The 14,154-nt window shown below is 32.7% G+C and overlaps 3 protein-coding genes across 4 annotated transcripts; all 3 read left to right on the top strand.

Moving 5' to 3' along the window:
- Positions 1–3,086: 3,086 nt before the first annotated feature.
- On the top strand, positions 3,087–6,806 carry LOC112697948 (probable protein phosphatase 2C 55). 2 transcript variants are annotated; one of them, XM_025751348.3, is made up of 5 exons: positions 3,087–3,558; positions 3,711–4,564; positions 5,007–5,331; positions 5,753–5,896; positions 6,236–6,806. In XM_025751348.3, the coding sequence occupies exons 2-5, from the start codon at positions 3,840–3,842 to the stop codon at positions 6,530–6,532; spliced, it is 1,491 nt and encodes a 496-aa protein (XP_025607133.1). In that variant the 5' UTR covers positions 3,087–3,558; positions 3,711–3,839; the 3' UTR covers positions 6,533–6,806. The 2 variants fall into 2 exon arrangements, with proteins under 2 accessions (XP_025607133.1, XP_072054582.1); XM_072198481.1 differs by having other exon boundaries at positions 5,753–5,947.
- Positions 6,807–7,376: 570 nt separating this feature from the next.
- LOC112697947 (arabinosyltransferase RRA3-like) lies at positions 7,377–9,746 on the top strand. Its single transcript, XM_025751347.3, has 2 exons — positions 7,377–7,860; positions 8,373–9,746. The coding sequence occupies exons 1-2, from the start codon at positions 7,672–7,674 to the stop codon at positions 9,492–9,494; spliced, it is 1,311 nt and encodes a 436-aa protein (XP_025607132.1). The 5' UTR covers positions 7,377–7,671; the 3' UTR covers positions 9,495–9,746.
- Positions 9,747–11,567: 1,821 nt separating this feature from the next.
- On the top strand, positions 11,568–13,446 carry LOC140173797 (uncharacterized). The gene is made up of 3 exons (XM_072198387.1): positions 11,568–12,330; positions 12,401–12,750; positions 12,849–13,446. Exons 1-3 carry the CDS (start codon positions 11,568–11,570, stop codon positions 13,314–13,316), a joined length of 1,581 nt encoding a protein of 526 aa, XP_072054488.1. The 3' UTR covers positions 13,317–13,446.
- The last annotated feature ends 708 nt before the right edge of the window (positions 13,447–14,154 follow it).

Below are 14,154 nucleotides of genomic sequence, written 5' to 3'. Positions count from 1 at the left end.
AAAAAATAAAACTTTTTTAGAGGCAGTTATTTGATTTATCTAAATCGATTTTTTTAATTAAATCATTTGTATAAAATAAACCGATTTTTTTTAATCAAATGATAACTCGTGTCAGCCATCCAGAAATAACTTTATGTGAAGTCGACTGTAGGTGAATTTCTACTAAGATAAAACTTAAGTCAACTTGGTCCATCCATTAGTTAAATAATGACATGTCACGTTAAGTACCACGTAGCATGATGACGTGATAGGTTAATATTATATGTCACAAGATAATTGGTTGACGTGTCAGGTCAGTGACATCTAACACGTCACGTGTCACTTGATATATAAAAAGTTATTTATAATCAAAATAGTCCTTAAAAGTTCAGTTATAAATAATTTTCATCCCTAAAATTTTAAAAATTAATCAAATTAGTCCTTATATAATTTTTTTATTTTTTTCTCCATAATATTAAATTTAAAATATTTTTTATAGTACTAATTTTAATATTATTTTTTAAACCTTAATACATAAAATTATCTTTGCCAAAAATAATAAAAATAATTAAATTATTATGAAGTTATTTTGTCATTTATATTTTAAAATTTTATATTTTCAAATGGTAATTTTTTTATAATAAACTTTTTTTATTTAAATGAGTTTATCACATTATTGTTGATTATATATTTAAAAATTTAATATTTTAAATCTCACTAAATAATATAATAGTTATTTTAAAATTTGAATCTCTTAAATTTTTTAAAATTATAATTTTTATGATTGTTTAATTTATATGATAGAACTTAATAATTGAAAAATTGATTTGTGGGATCACTTGTTGGCTCTTAATATTTTAATATTTATTTTAAATAACTACTATATTTATTTAGTGAGATCTAAAAGATTAAAATATTTAAAATAACTACTATATTTATTTAGTGAAATCTAAAATAATCTTTTGGATTTCACTAAATATAGTAGTTATTATAAAAAAAATTATATTAAAATATTAAGATTCAACAAGTGATCCCACAAATCAATTTTTCAATTATTGAGTTTTACCATATAAATTAAATAATAATAAAAATTATAATTTTAAAAAGTTTAAAAGATTTAAATTTTAAAATAACTACTATATTATATAGTGAGATGTAAAATGTTAAATTTTTAAATATATAATCAACAATAATTTGATAAACTCGTTTATATAAAAAAATTCAGTATAAAAAAATTTACAATATGAAAATATAAAATTTTAAAATATAAATGACAAAATAATTTTATAATAATTTAATTATTTTTATTATTTTATATAAAAAAGTTTGTTTATTAATGTCTAAACCATAATACTAAAATTAGTAGTACAAAAAATTATTTTAAATTTAATATTATGGAAAAAAAATTATATAAGAACTAATTTGATTAATTTTAAAAATTTTAGAGATGAAAATGACTCACGTCTAAACTTTCAGGGATTATTTTGATTATAAATAATCTTTTTACACGTTAAGTGATACGCGGCGTGTTAAGTGTCACTTATCTGACACGTCGACCAATCATTTTGTGACACGTGGTATTAACCTACCACATCATTATGCTACGTGTTACTTAACGTGACACGTCATCATCTAACTAACGAAAGGATCAATTTGACTTTTGTTTTATCTTTTAAGAACTAATATGATTAAAAAAAGTAAAATGTACTTTTTGTCCTTGAAGTTTGGTAAAAGTTTCAAAAATACCCCTAAATTTTATTTTGTTTCAGAAGTTTTTGATTTGCATCAAATATACACTCAACGGCTAAATTTTCAAAAAAATTAAGAGCAATCCAATAATGCATGAAAATAATGCTTGATTTGCTTGTGTTGAGGGTTGTTCTTATGAAATTGTTGTTGAATTAGTCTTAATTTTTTTGTAAAATTAGCCGTCAGATGTATATTTGATGCAAATTGAAAATTTAGGGGACAAAATTGAAACAAAATAAAATTTAGTGGTATTTTTTAAATTTTTGTCAAATTTTAGGGATAAAAAGTATACTTTAACCTTAAAAAAATTATTTGATAACTAATTTAAAGAATAGATAATTTTTTAGGGATGAATTTGACTATTAACCCTTAATATAATGAAAAAAGATATTCTAAAATAACAATGTTAGTAAAGTGTTAAAGTGATGCTTTAATTATCTTTGAATTTGTAATATTTATTATCTGTGAGTCCACTATCTTAATTCAATGGTAATTAATAATTAATGGTATACTTTTATCTCTAAAGTGACAATACAACTTTAGAAAATCCAAATTTTAATATAATATGTGTTCCTTAATTTTGTTCTATTGGATATGTGTTTAATTAGGTATTGACTTATGAGTTTGACTTAAATGTTCAATTTAATATTTGTTAGGAACTAATTTAAGTATTTATTTTTTCTTATTTTGGTAAGTAGTTAATAAAGAAAAATTGATAATTATAATGGTATAAAAGTTATTATTATTGTTATTTTATAAGTTTGTTTGGGTGAATTTTAAGAAAAGATATTCTTTGAATTATTTTTTAAAAATATCTTTTAAAAAAATAAAAATAATTTTATATTTGTATATATTATAAAAATTTTTTATTTATCAATTATGTTTAGATATAATAATATAAAAATATTTTTATTTATTTATTATGTAAAAATATATTTTTTTAAAATTTTTTTAAAAATATTATAAATTATAACTTTTTAAAAAATTTTTTTAATACTTTTATTTTTGTTACTAAAAATTTATTAAACACATTAAAAAAATAAAAAAATATTTTTTATTAATTTAATAACACTCAAACAAATATTATATTTATATTAATTGATAAATATTTAATTAATATCATCAACACTTGTTAGGAGAGAGAAATAAATATCCTATCTTCTGCTTTTAAAATAATGGTGTAACATCCTGAGATTATTAAATTAAACACAATCATTTAACTCAAATACTCACCGCCTAAAAAGGTTAGTATGTACTTAGCATTTTCGAATTATATAATTCGAAATGGATTTTTTTAAAAAAAATTGAAAACGTATCGAATAACAAACTATATAATCTTCATAAAAATGGAAAGGAAAGAAACTATAAGAAAATGAATGATCTTCGTTAAATTAAAATAGTAGTTTGGTTGTTTTTGGTAACTACCATAAAAGAAAAAGATAAAACTACTATTAGTATTATCAGAACTTGGAAAACAAAATCAGGGCCAGCAGAAAATTCGGGATTTTTTTTCTTTTACATATAATTTTATTTTCTATTTTCTATTATTCGCATATCTTTTTTAAATTTTAAAATTTTATCTATTTATTTTCACTCTTTCCCGAACATAGTTGTGGCTGTCACAAGCTCCTTCTCTCAAGCGGGAAAATTCAGAGTCTCTCTCTCTCTGACTCACACACCTAACTTCATCAAGATTCAATTTTGACGCTTACCCTCTTTTTCTTTCCTTATATATAGTATTTTAGCACTAAACTCTTTTCCTCTCTTTCAACCTTTATTGGCTAGGGTTTTTCCACGGTTCCCTTTCTCCCCCAATTTCCAGCACCGACTGTAAGAATCTTAATCACTCTTTATCCCTTTTAATTCAATATTGATTTTTAATGGAATTGAGTTTTATTTTAGTTACAAGCACGGTTTTTATTGGATTTTGGAATGAACTCAGCTATGGATTGATTTTATTTGATTTTCTGTTTAATCTTTAGGTCTTTGAATAATTGGGAAGGGATTTAAGTTCTGCGTTTCAAGCGTTGATGTGCTGGGAGTTATGAGATTGTGTTTTGCTTGTGGTGAAGGGAACCATTCTTTTGAACCTGAATACTTGTGTTTGTAAGATGCCATCCAATAATTACTTTTCAAAGCTAAGTTCAATTGTGCAGAAGAAGGGTGGAATCAAGTGCTGTTCTGAGGTTCTGATTGGGCAAGGGAGATTGTGGTTTGGTTTGGATTCAAGGCTTTTCCATTCTATGAATTTCTCATCCTGTATGGACCTTAACCGAATTGGTGGTGTTGGATTGACTTCAAGCTCAGAACTAGGAAGGAGAACCTTGTCTGTAGCCGACACGTTGTCACGTACAGTTTCGACTCCATCCATATCAGGGCCTTCATTTCAGGTCTGTGGATACCACATTGGCCGTTCACTTTCTAGACCTGAGCAGTTCTCGACCGCCACGAAACCTCAGAGTAAAACTATGGCTATTCCCTTGCCCAGAGCTATGTTTGGAGAATGCTATTTAGATAACCCAAATTTGAAGTGTGGTTGCCCATCACCGTCGATAAAGAATAGGAGTAATATCGGTTTAAGCAAGAGTTTGGCCAATGGGAAAAAAGTCATCATGAGTTTGGAAAATAATCATCGGCCAGATAATTCTGTGATTTATGGATATTTTGTTTACAGTGCTGCAAAGACATGGTTCAGTTCTCATGCTTACACAGAGCCTTGGTCTAAAGGTTTTCATAGCTCGCTGGCATCATCTTCCTCGGTTGGGCCTGCTCATGATGTACATTTTGACTCCTCCTGGGAAGAGCAGCTAGCAAATTCTGCAGAGTCAGCTGAACAGTAAGTTGTTTGCTTTATTATTCATTAGTATAATAATAAAACATATAATGCGTGTGAAGCAATATAATTCTATCCAAAGAGTGATTATGTCTGTATAAGGATCAAAGAGTGAAAGTTTTGATGATGCATATTTGATTAGTGTTATTTTTATAATATGTAGCAGTTATGGTTTGATACCATGTTTACATAATAAGGCTCAAGATGCTTATTTAACCTTAAAATTTAAAGCACTGAATAGCGAGATTTGTTTCTCTAAGAACCATGAAAATATTTAGTTGGATTTTGATCTGCAACTATGAATCTACTTACATGATAAGGAATCCTACCTTGTAATCATTCCTTGCTGGTTATCTTGATAGGTTTTCCATATCAAGTGGTGAAAAATATATTCCGGATTTATAATATTAATTGCTAATATATCATGATTGGATGCTGACTGCAGGAAAAACCCTGTGTGCCAAAACCTCAAGTTAGTATCAGGATCATGCTACTTGCCTCATCCCGATAAAGAAGAAACTGGTGGAGAAGATGCCCATTTTATATGTTCACAGGAACATGCAATTGGTGTGGCCGATGGTGTTGGTGGCTGGGCAGAGAGTGGTGTTAATGCTGGATTTTACTCTCGTGAACTCATGTCCCATTCGGTAGATGCTATTCAGGAGGAGCCTAAAGGCTCAATTGACCCTGCTAGGGTGCTGGAGAAAGCACACTCAATTACAAAAGCTATGGGTTCCTCTACAGCATGCATCATCGCACTTACTGACCAGGTTACCTTCATGTTCATGCTGTACTTTTTGAATTTGGAACAATACAAGTGCTTCAATTCTGTTTCGTTGACTTATATTGCTCTAAACATCGGAAAATGCTAATAGATTATTAATGGTGCTACCTTTGATCATTATTAAAGACTAGATCTTCCTAACAATTAAGAAAAGTTTAAAAGGAAGGTTCTAATTTAATTTTCTAAATATAATTTGTTTGGCATTAGACTCTGCATAGCATGAGATGACGTATATGAAGCTCAATTAACAAAGATGGTGCTAACTTGTTTGTACTTTTGATTTGGAACTCTCAAAAAGGAAGTTTCTGATAATTGTTCTGGGACTTTGCCATCCCTTCTGCTTTACTTGGTATTTTATCCTTCATTCTTTCATCACCATATATTCATGTGTTACATTTGTGTCACAGGGTCTTAATGCTATTAATGTGGGAGATAGTGGGTTTATGGTGATCCGTGATGGGTGCACTGTATTCCGATCCCCTGTGCAGCAACATGGCTTCAATTTCACCTATCAGCTTGGTACTAATGGTGATTTACCTAGTTCTGGTCAGGTATGTTTCTGTGGTGGACTTGACACTTTCGAGTTGGGACAACTTTTGTTGGTGAAATATCATTTCATTCTCTCTTCGTGGATTAAATTAGTTCCAATGCCTTTCTTTGAATGATGTGTTCAATTTGGATTGTACTTTTGCAATTTTCACAACTTATAAGACAATATATCACTGCCGTTTTCTTCCTATAAACTTGTACTCTTAAGATTTTAAATTTTTGGTTGGTGCTCTATATTTTTAAGTATTTGCTGTGGTAATCCGCAAATTGAATTAAAATCTTTCAGCTTTTTCTGTGTTCTGTTATTTGTAGAATACTTATATGGTTTGACTTGATCTTAGGTTTTCACAATTGCTGTTGCTCCTGGAGATGTCATAGTCGCCGGTACAGATGGTCTGTTCGATAACTTATACAACAACGAGATTACGGCGGTCGTGGTTCACGCTGTAAGAGCTGGGTTTGGTCCGCAGGTGACAGCCCAGAAGATAGCTGCGTTGGCGCGTCAACGAGCATTAGACAAAAACAGGCAGACCCCTTTCTCGACTGCGGCTCAAGATGCCGGAATTCGTTACTATGGCGGCAAGCTTGATGATACTACAGTTGTAGTTTCATATATTACTGGCACAAAGAATGCATAAATTTTCATTTTGATGTGTCCCCCTTCCCTTTATAGGCTGTATATACTAGCCATTTTGTCCTGGTGGTGACTTAATTGTGATTATAGGATTGTAGTTAGAATTTAGAGACATATCGTAGTGAAGTTCTGTTGAGATACTCCCATTGAATTTGAAGTTTCTATTGGTTCTATTTATTATCCCAAGTTTTAATAATTGCTTCAGTGTGAGAACTGAAAAAAGATTATTATGTAGCTCCAATTTGAGAGTGAAAGTAATTTTTGATTTTGGTGGATGATTTTCTGAATCTACTTTAATTTGTTGAGTTAGTTTGTGATACTTAGAGTACCCTTAGATATGCATGCATGCATGCTTGCTTAGGCAATTTATTATCATTTGTATTATAGTACTGTTTTATTAAAGAAACTCAAATTCTTTTTGAAATTCTTCGTTCTCACGTTAATAGTAAAAATCAATCTCAAAATTTGTACTAATACTAATACTAATTATTTTTTTATATTTTATTTTGTATATGAATTAATACTAGCTAATAAATATGAAAGATAATTTAATGTTGTTAGAGAAAAATTCAGTTAACTTTATATGAAGTTGATAGTTAAGGGTTATTAAATAATAATTTAGTCAAACTCATTAAATTATTTAATGATTTTTATCTATCAATTTCACATATGGTTAAATATTAAGAGGCTATTAGAATTTATTATTTTTTATTATTACTCATTATTTAGCTATCAATTCAATTTTTTTAATATAATTTTTTTAGTCTAATAATTTAATAATATATTTTATTCTATACTTTTTAATATTAATGACTAATCGATGGCTAAAAACAATAAATTCGGATGGTTTTTTAGCATTTTTCTTCTAACCTACAGTGATTAGTGAGGGTGTAATTAGTAATTAATTATGTTGTATAAAAAAAAAGTAAAAAGAGAATGAAGTTGGCAACTAGCAGTGAGTAGTGAAGTGGCTGCAAGAGAACAAAGATTCCCACTCTACTCTCTTCTTCTCTCAGCTCAAAAAGCCAAAACCATTAAAATAATAACCAATAAATAATAAATAAAATCCTTTTGTTTTTTTTAATTATTATTTTCCGTCAATTTTAATGTGAAAAACACGAAGAAGAAGAAGGTTCCTCTTCAATGGCGGGTCGAAGAGACGCGTTGCTGAGCAAAGACAAAGCCCACTCCTCCCTCTTCTTCAGATCTCCGATCGCCGCCGCCGTCCTCGTCGGCGTTATCGTCGGCTGCGTCTTCGCATTCCTCTTTCCGCATGGCCTCTTCTTCGGTCCTCATCATCGCAAACTCAAAACTCGAATTTCACATCCTCAGGTTGTTTTCTTTTTTCTTTTTTCTTTTTCCTCTCTCTCTGTTTTTTATTTAAATTATAATCTACTATAATTGATTAGAACTTGCACTTAACTTTGATTTGTCTGTGATCACTGTTTCCTTCAATCTTAAGTATATGTTTTCTCTAGCTTCAATATTTGAGCAGCAAAAAATAGAATTTTGTAAATTTAGGGTTTGGTTTGGTTCAGTTCAAATCACTGTAAGGTTTTGAATTCAGAATGAGCTGAATGAAATTGGCACTGTGTTGATGTATTGTTACTATTAGTATTTAATTTCCTTAGGGGATAATTTTTTCGGAAACTGAATATTTTGGAGGCTAAAATTGTGGTTTATTTATTACTATTGTATATTTTTATGCTGTATTTTGATCATTATCAGTGTTGATCTATTGCACTTGGCACTTAAAATTCAAATGCTATGATTCTGTGTTGTTTGGTTTAGCATAGTTCTTTAATGTCTGATGATGGCTCTTGCTTTTGCTATTCGTTTGTAAGATGGTTTCGTCTGTGGCGTGTGTATTGCCGGAACAAGTTAATGTGCTGAAAACCGATATTCTGGCTGCGAGGGAGAAGAATTCTGAGCTCAAGAAACAGGTCAGGAGTCTAATGGAGAAGCTGCGGATGGCGGAGCAAGGAAAGGGTCATGCACTGGAGCAGGTTGTTGTGCTAGGTGAGAAGCACAAGGCTGGGCCTTTTGGCACTGTCAAGGGTCTCAGGACAAATCCAACCGTGGCTCCGGACGAATCGGTGAATCCAAGATTGGCAGAGATCTTGAAGGATGTTGCTATTTATAAAGAACTTATAGTTTGCCTTGCAACCTACAATGTGAAGGAAATGTTGGAGCTCTGGTTTACCAACATCAAGAAGGTTGGCATACCTAATTATTTAGTAGTTGCCTTAGACAGTGAAACCGAAGAATTCTGCAAATTGAATGATGTTCCGGTATATAGAAGAGATCCGGATAAATATGTTGATTCAGTCGCCAAGGCAGGTAATAACCATGCTGTCTCTGGACTGAAATTTCGTATTCTAAGAGAATTTTTGCAGCTGGGTTATGGTGTTATTCTCTCGGATGTTGATATTGTATACTTGCAGAACCCATTTGATCATCTTTATAGAGATTCAGATGTGGAATCAATGTCTGATGGCCACAATAACATGACAGCCTACGGTTATAATGATGTCTTCGATGAACCTTCGATGGGTTGGGCGAGGTATGCTCATACGATGAGAATATGGGTTTACAACTCTGGTTTCTTTTACATAAGGCCTACTATTCCATCAATCGAGCTCCTAGATCGTGTCGCTACCCGGCTTTCCCTGGATCCAAAAGCATGGGACCAGGCCGTTTTCAACGAAGAGCTCTTTTTCCCTTCGCATCCTGGTTATGATGGAGTTTATGCAGCCAAAAGAACAATGGATATGTACCTTTTTATGAACAGCAAGGTTCTGTTCAAGACAGTTAGGAAAAACAATTCACTTAAGAAGTTGAAGCCGGTGATTGTACATATTAACTACCATCCTGATAAGTTCGAAAGAATGAAGGCAGTGGTTGATTTCTATGTCAATGGAAAACAAGATGCGCTGGATAATTTCCCAGATGGTTCTGAGTGGTAAAAAATATATTTGGGGGGGGGGGGGGGGTAGTGATACAGTTACACATAGGGAATCATTTTACTTCACCTACCAAGATCAGTTTTATCTCCATGAGTGCGTTGGTTTCAGTTTTACTCATTGGAATGTTAATTCAATAGATTTATTGTAGTCTATACACTTGGGTAGTTCCCATTAAGGAGAGAAACTAACTGTAAGAAATTAAGAATGCTTTTGGGGTATGAAATAGAATGGGAGAAGATGATTTCGATAGTAGTATGCAGAAAAGGACAAAAACTGAAGACTTACATACCGTTGTTTTTATGTGAAGTTAATAGTTAACAATCGTTAGATAATTTAGTCAAATTTATCAAATCGTCTAATTATTTTTAAATATCAATTTCACATGAAGATAAGTACAAGTAAGTTCTCGTCTACAAAAAAACCTCATGTGAAAAGTAAACGGGATTTAACTAGTGATTCTGTTGGCTATTAACTTATAGATACTATAATGTTTATGGTTAGAGAAGTAAAAAGAATATTACAGTCACAAAAAATAACTATTATGTTTTTTTAAAATAATTATTTACATAATGAACAAAAAAAATAACTAATTTTATTAAGATAATATTACATAATTATATGCACATGTGAAACTTTCTTAGCTTGTGAATAAAAATTAAATCTATTTTAAAATATGTTCACCAAAATCAATTATTTCAATACAAATTTTATTGTAGAGCCAATGTTTTTTAGAAGGAAAAAAAAGGAAGAGAATTTTAATACAAATTTAATGCGTGTTTCAAGAATATCCACAATCTAAATGATGCTTTTATCGGTTATTTGTATAACAAGTTTATTGCTATATTATTATTAATCCTTGCACTCTTAAAAATATCACTATCCGAATTGAATTTGATGTCTCCTAAATTAATTATGAATGTTATGTTTCGGAAGCATAAGCTGCAAACTCTGTTCCGCATGACATGCACCTGGTTTTCTGAGGAAAAAAAAAAAAAAAACAGAATTATTCATTACTCATTCTATAAGAAAAGCAATAATGAACACGAATTCAATATAATTATTTATTTTCGTCCATTGGGGTTATTTTATTTCTTTACTCTAGTGTTTCAAAAAAACAAAAAAGATATAATTAATTACTTAATCCCTTACATTATGATTGTCATTGTCTAGACATTTTCTTATATTTTTCCAAGAGCAATAATGCGAGTATTGGCTATGAGCACATTTAAGTTGGTATTTATTTTAGATACTTATTGTTCTTGCCTGATTACAGCCGAACTATAAATCGTCCCCGAGTAAAGGTAGGCCGAGTTTATTCTCGAGTTGTATTACTCCACCACCAGCCAGCAGAACCAAAAGGAAGAGGGGGGAAGTACCTGCAAAAGTACTCCGACGCTCAAGTCAGTTTAGAAGAGTTATTCTTAGAAGTTAACGGGTCAAGAAAGGTCTACCTTTACCGATTCTTCCTGATTGCTTTTTATAACCGAGATACTGTAACAGTCATATTTCTTAGTTTACCGTTTAAGGCGTAACCGATGTAACTGATTATAAGGTTGTTTATTGCCATAAACTCGGCATAGGGGATTCGTCGGTTATCAAGATGTTCGCCGAGCTATAAATCGTAACCGATGTATAACGGTCGTATCACAGCCCCCAAGCTTAGCCTGGACGTAGATAGGGCAGGTTGAGCTTTGAATTTTGATTTGACCGAGTTATAGCTCGGCGTAAGGAGCCCCCAGTTCAACTTGACATATCGAGTGGGGTGCATTTATTATAGCATAGGAAAAGTTACCTGAACAGTTAATGATGATGCCTGTCTTTTCAATGCAGGTGCAAGTTCCAAAGTGACATTTATGCCATTAAAAGTGGGTTTGGACGGACGGTCAGGATTTAAACTTTGGAAATGAAACATTTTCTTAAAAGAGTGGCTAGGAAGTGATGTTGAGTTACTTTCGTGTGAGAGTTTTAGTCTCTTTGTCTTCTAAAGGCGGTTTTAAACTATGAGTAAAAGAGGTTAGAACTTCTGCTTTCTCTCTTCTCTTCATTTCGTCTTTTCTCCGTCTGATAAGTAAAATGGGTGATTCGAAAGTAAAGCTACTGCCTAAGGTGGAAGATGATGGGTCATATGGTTGGGTTGGTGAGGATGTGAAAATTAGGGCCTCTTTGTTCTTTGATGAAGAAAGTGTTAGAGCAATATCTTTAGAGAAAGTAACGAGGCCCGGTTTTCACATCGAACTGATTCCGTGTAACCGTGTGGATAGGGTTTATCACAGAAGAAACGATTTTGAAAGTTTTTATTTGTATAGTTGTATCCTTGAGGAGTTGTTTGTGAAATTGCCGTTTTCAAAGTTTGAATGTAGTGTGTTGAAGCAGATGAACTGTGCTCCGTCCCAGGTTCATCCTAACGGATGGGCTTTTATAAAGTGTTTTGAGGTATTAATGGAGTTCCTAGGTATTGAACCTGAGGTAGAGCTTTTTTTCTCACTCTTTCAAGCAAAAGGCGTTTGGAAAGGTGTCTGGGTAAATTTGAACAGTACACCCGGATTTGCTGTTTTTAAATTATACAAATCCTCTTTCAAAGACTTTAAAGAGATGTTCTTTAAGGTGAGATCGGTGGAGAAGGAATTCCCGTTCTACTTGGACGAGAATCTCGGCGAACAGTTTCCTCTTTTCTGGTGTTGTCATCCTAATCATATTTTGGGTCCTGAATTAATTTCGCCGCGGAATGAATGTATTATCAATTTTTTAATGGAAATGGTTGATTTGGGCGGTTTGATATCTGTCTCTAACTTGTTGCCTTGGGAGGAAAATAGGGCTTCGGTGGTGGAATATTTGGGTAAGGGTTTGTTGATCATATGTTCCGTGCTAAATTCTGATTTCTAAGAGTTTTGTTTTGTTGTTTTCAGGTGGTAGATATCCTAGGGTTTCAGCGTCGAGTATGAGGGCTCGTTTTAAGTTAAAAAACTTTGAAGGTTCTTCCTCTAACCCGGAGAAAGTGGAAGGGGAGGTTGAGGTGAATCAACCGATTCCGAGAAAGAAAGGTATCGTATTTAAGAAGAGAAAGTCGGAAAACTTGGAGGAGGGGAAGAAGATGGTTGAGCTTGACGAATTGGCGAATTTTATCGTGAAGCAAGAGAAGCTCCACTCGTTTGAGGAAAAAGGTGATGGTTCGTCACTGTGGGACAAGAATTTTCCTTTTAATGTGGTGGCGGACGAAGTTGTGCAGTCTGCTTCTGATATTACTCGTATTGATGAAGTAGGCAATCTTGGAATAGACCAATTCATGCAGGTCTGCTGTGTTGTAAAATATACATATTCTTTTTTAAGCAATTAATTGGTTTTGCAATAACGCAGGTTTTGGGTTTTCGGCTAGCCAGCATTGGTCGGAGCCAGGAAAAGAGACATAGAAAAATGTTACAGTGTGCATCTGAGAGCACCGAGTTAAAAGGTCAGCTTGAGACGAAAGAGAATATGCTTGCCGAGCTTGAGAAGGAGTTAGCTGCTGTGAAAGAGAAATTGAAGGTTGAGAAGGAGAAGCATCAAAGTGTTTCTGAGGCTTTAGAGAAGAAGAAGGGTGAATTGACTTCTATGAGTGAACAAATCGTTGAGGTTACGATGAAATTGAAGCAAATGGAATCTAGTCGGCAGACTGATGTCCTAGATGCTTTTGCAGAAGGTTTTGAGCGTGCGGTAATTCAGGCTAAGTTTTTGTTTCCTGGCAGCAATTTTACTGCCATGGATCCGAGTAAAGTAGTTCGGAATGGTAAGTTAGTTGACGATGAAGATGAAGCTGAAGAGGGGGACGATAATTTGGCTGACTAAGATATTAGGCTGTATTTTGGGTTATCTTTTTGTTTGTTTTAAATTGGAATGATGTTATTCCTGTAAGAACTGTTTGTTTCCTGTTTGATGACTTACATACGGTTGTTTTGGCCATTATGGTTTTGGCGTTGCTTATTTTGTTATCTGATATGTCTGTTGGATTAGGACGTGGTTAATCCTAATTTTATTTGTTCCCGTTTGAGGGTCTGATTAATTTGACAAGCTGATTGATGCTTTATCAGCAGCGGTTTGCGCATGAGTTATCAATGCGACTTAAGGTTTGGCCGATGATATATAGATGTCTGGATTGCCAGATTTTAAATGGGAGACAATGTATATGAAATATATAGAGTTGTATATAGATATTGTAAAACAAATTTTATTCAGTGCAGTACCTTTACATTTGAGATAGGTAAGCTAGCCTCGTTAAAACCTTCTTGAGCAAAACCATATATGGAAAAATCTCAAGTTAGGAAAAAGAGTACTAGCGTGCTGCACCTTGTTAGCTGTAGTATTTCTTCAATGAGGTAACATTCCAAGTGCTAGGAAGTGTTGTTCCATCTAATTCCTCTAGCTGATAGGCGCCTTTACCGATCACTTGACGTACTCTATAAGGTCCGTCCCATGTTGCGGCGAGCTTGCCGTGGGAAGGTGGCTTGCGGGCTGTTTCAGTTTTTCGTAATACCAAATCTCCTTGGTGGAATGATCGTGGCCTGACAGTTTTGTTATGACGTTGAGCTATTCGTTGTTGCAATGCTTTTTGCCGAATTGTGGCTATAGCACGGACTTCTTCAATCAAGTCAAGCTCGGCCCGGCGTGCTTCGTCATGGGCTTCATG

The sequence above is a fragment of the Arachis hypogaea genome, chromosome 6 (assembly GCF_003086295.3).
Source record: "Arachis hypogaea cultivar Tifrunner chromosome 6, arahy.Tifrunner.gnm2.J5K5, whole genome shotgun sequence".
NCBI lineage: Eukaryota > Viridiplantae > Streptophyta > Magnoliopsida > Fabales > Fabaceae > Arachis > Arachis hypogaea.
Note: the sequence above shows the minus strand (reverse complement) of the source record. Positions and strands in the feature narration are given on the sequence as shown.

Bases quoted from the DNA above. Each gene is read 5' to 3' on its own strand.
- LOC112697948 (XM_072198481.1), top strand. From the start codon at position 3,840: ATGCCATCCAATAATTACTTTTCAAAGCTAAGTTCAATTGTGCAGAAG. The intron at 5,332-5,752 runs GTTACCTTCATG...TTTGTGTCACAG, and splicing joins TCATCGCACTTACTGACCAG to GGTCTTAATGCTATTAATGT. The intron at 5,948-6,235 runs GTGAAATATCAT...ACTTGATCTTAG, and splicing joins AGTTGGGACAACTTTTGTTG to GTTTTCACAATTGCTGTTGC.
- LOC112697947 (XM_025751347.3), top strand. From the start codon at position 7,672: ATGGCGGGTCGAAGAGACGCGTTGCTGAGCAAAGACAAAGCCCACTCC. The intron at 7,861-8,372 runs GTTGTTTTCTTT...TTCGTTTGTAAG, and splicing joins CTCGAATTTCACATCCTCAG to ATGGTTTCGTCTGTGGCGTG.
- LOC140173797 (XM_072198387.1), top strand. From the start codon at position 11,568: ATGGGTGATTCGAAAGTAAAGCTACTGCCTAAGGTGGAAGATGATGGG. The intron at 12,331-12,400 runs GTAAGGGTTTGT...TGTTGTTTTCAG, and splicing joins TTCGGTGGTGGAATATTTGG to GTGGTAGATATCCTAGGGTT. The intron at 12,751-12,848 runs GTAGGCAATCTT...GCAATAACGCAG, and splicing joins ATATTACTCGTATTGATGAA to GTTTTGGGTTTTCGGCTAGC.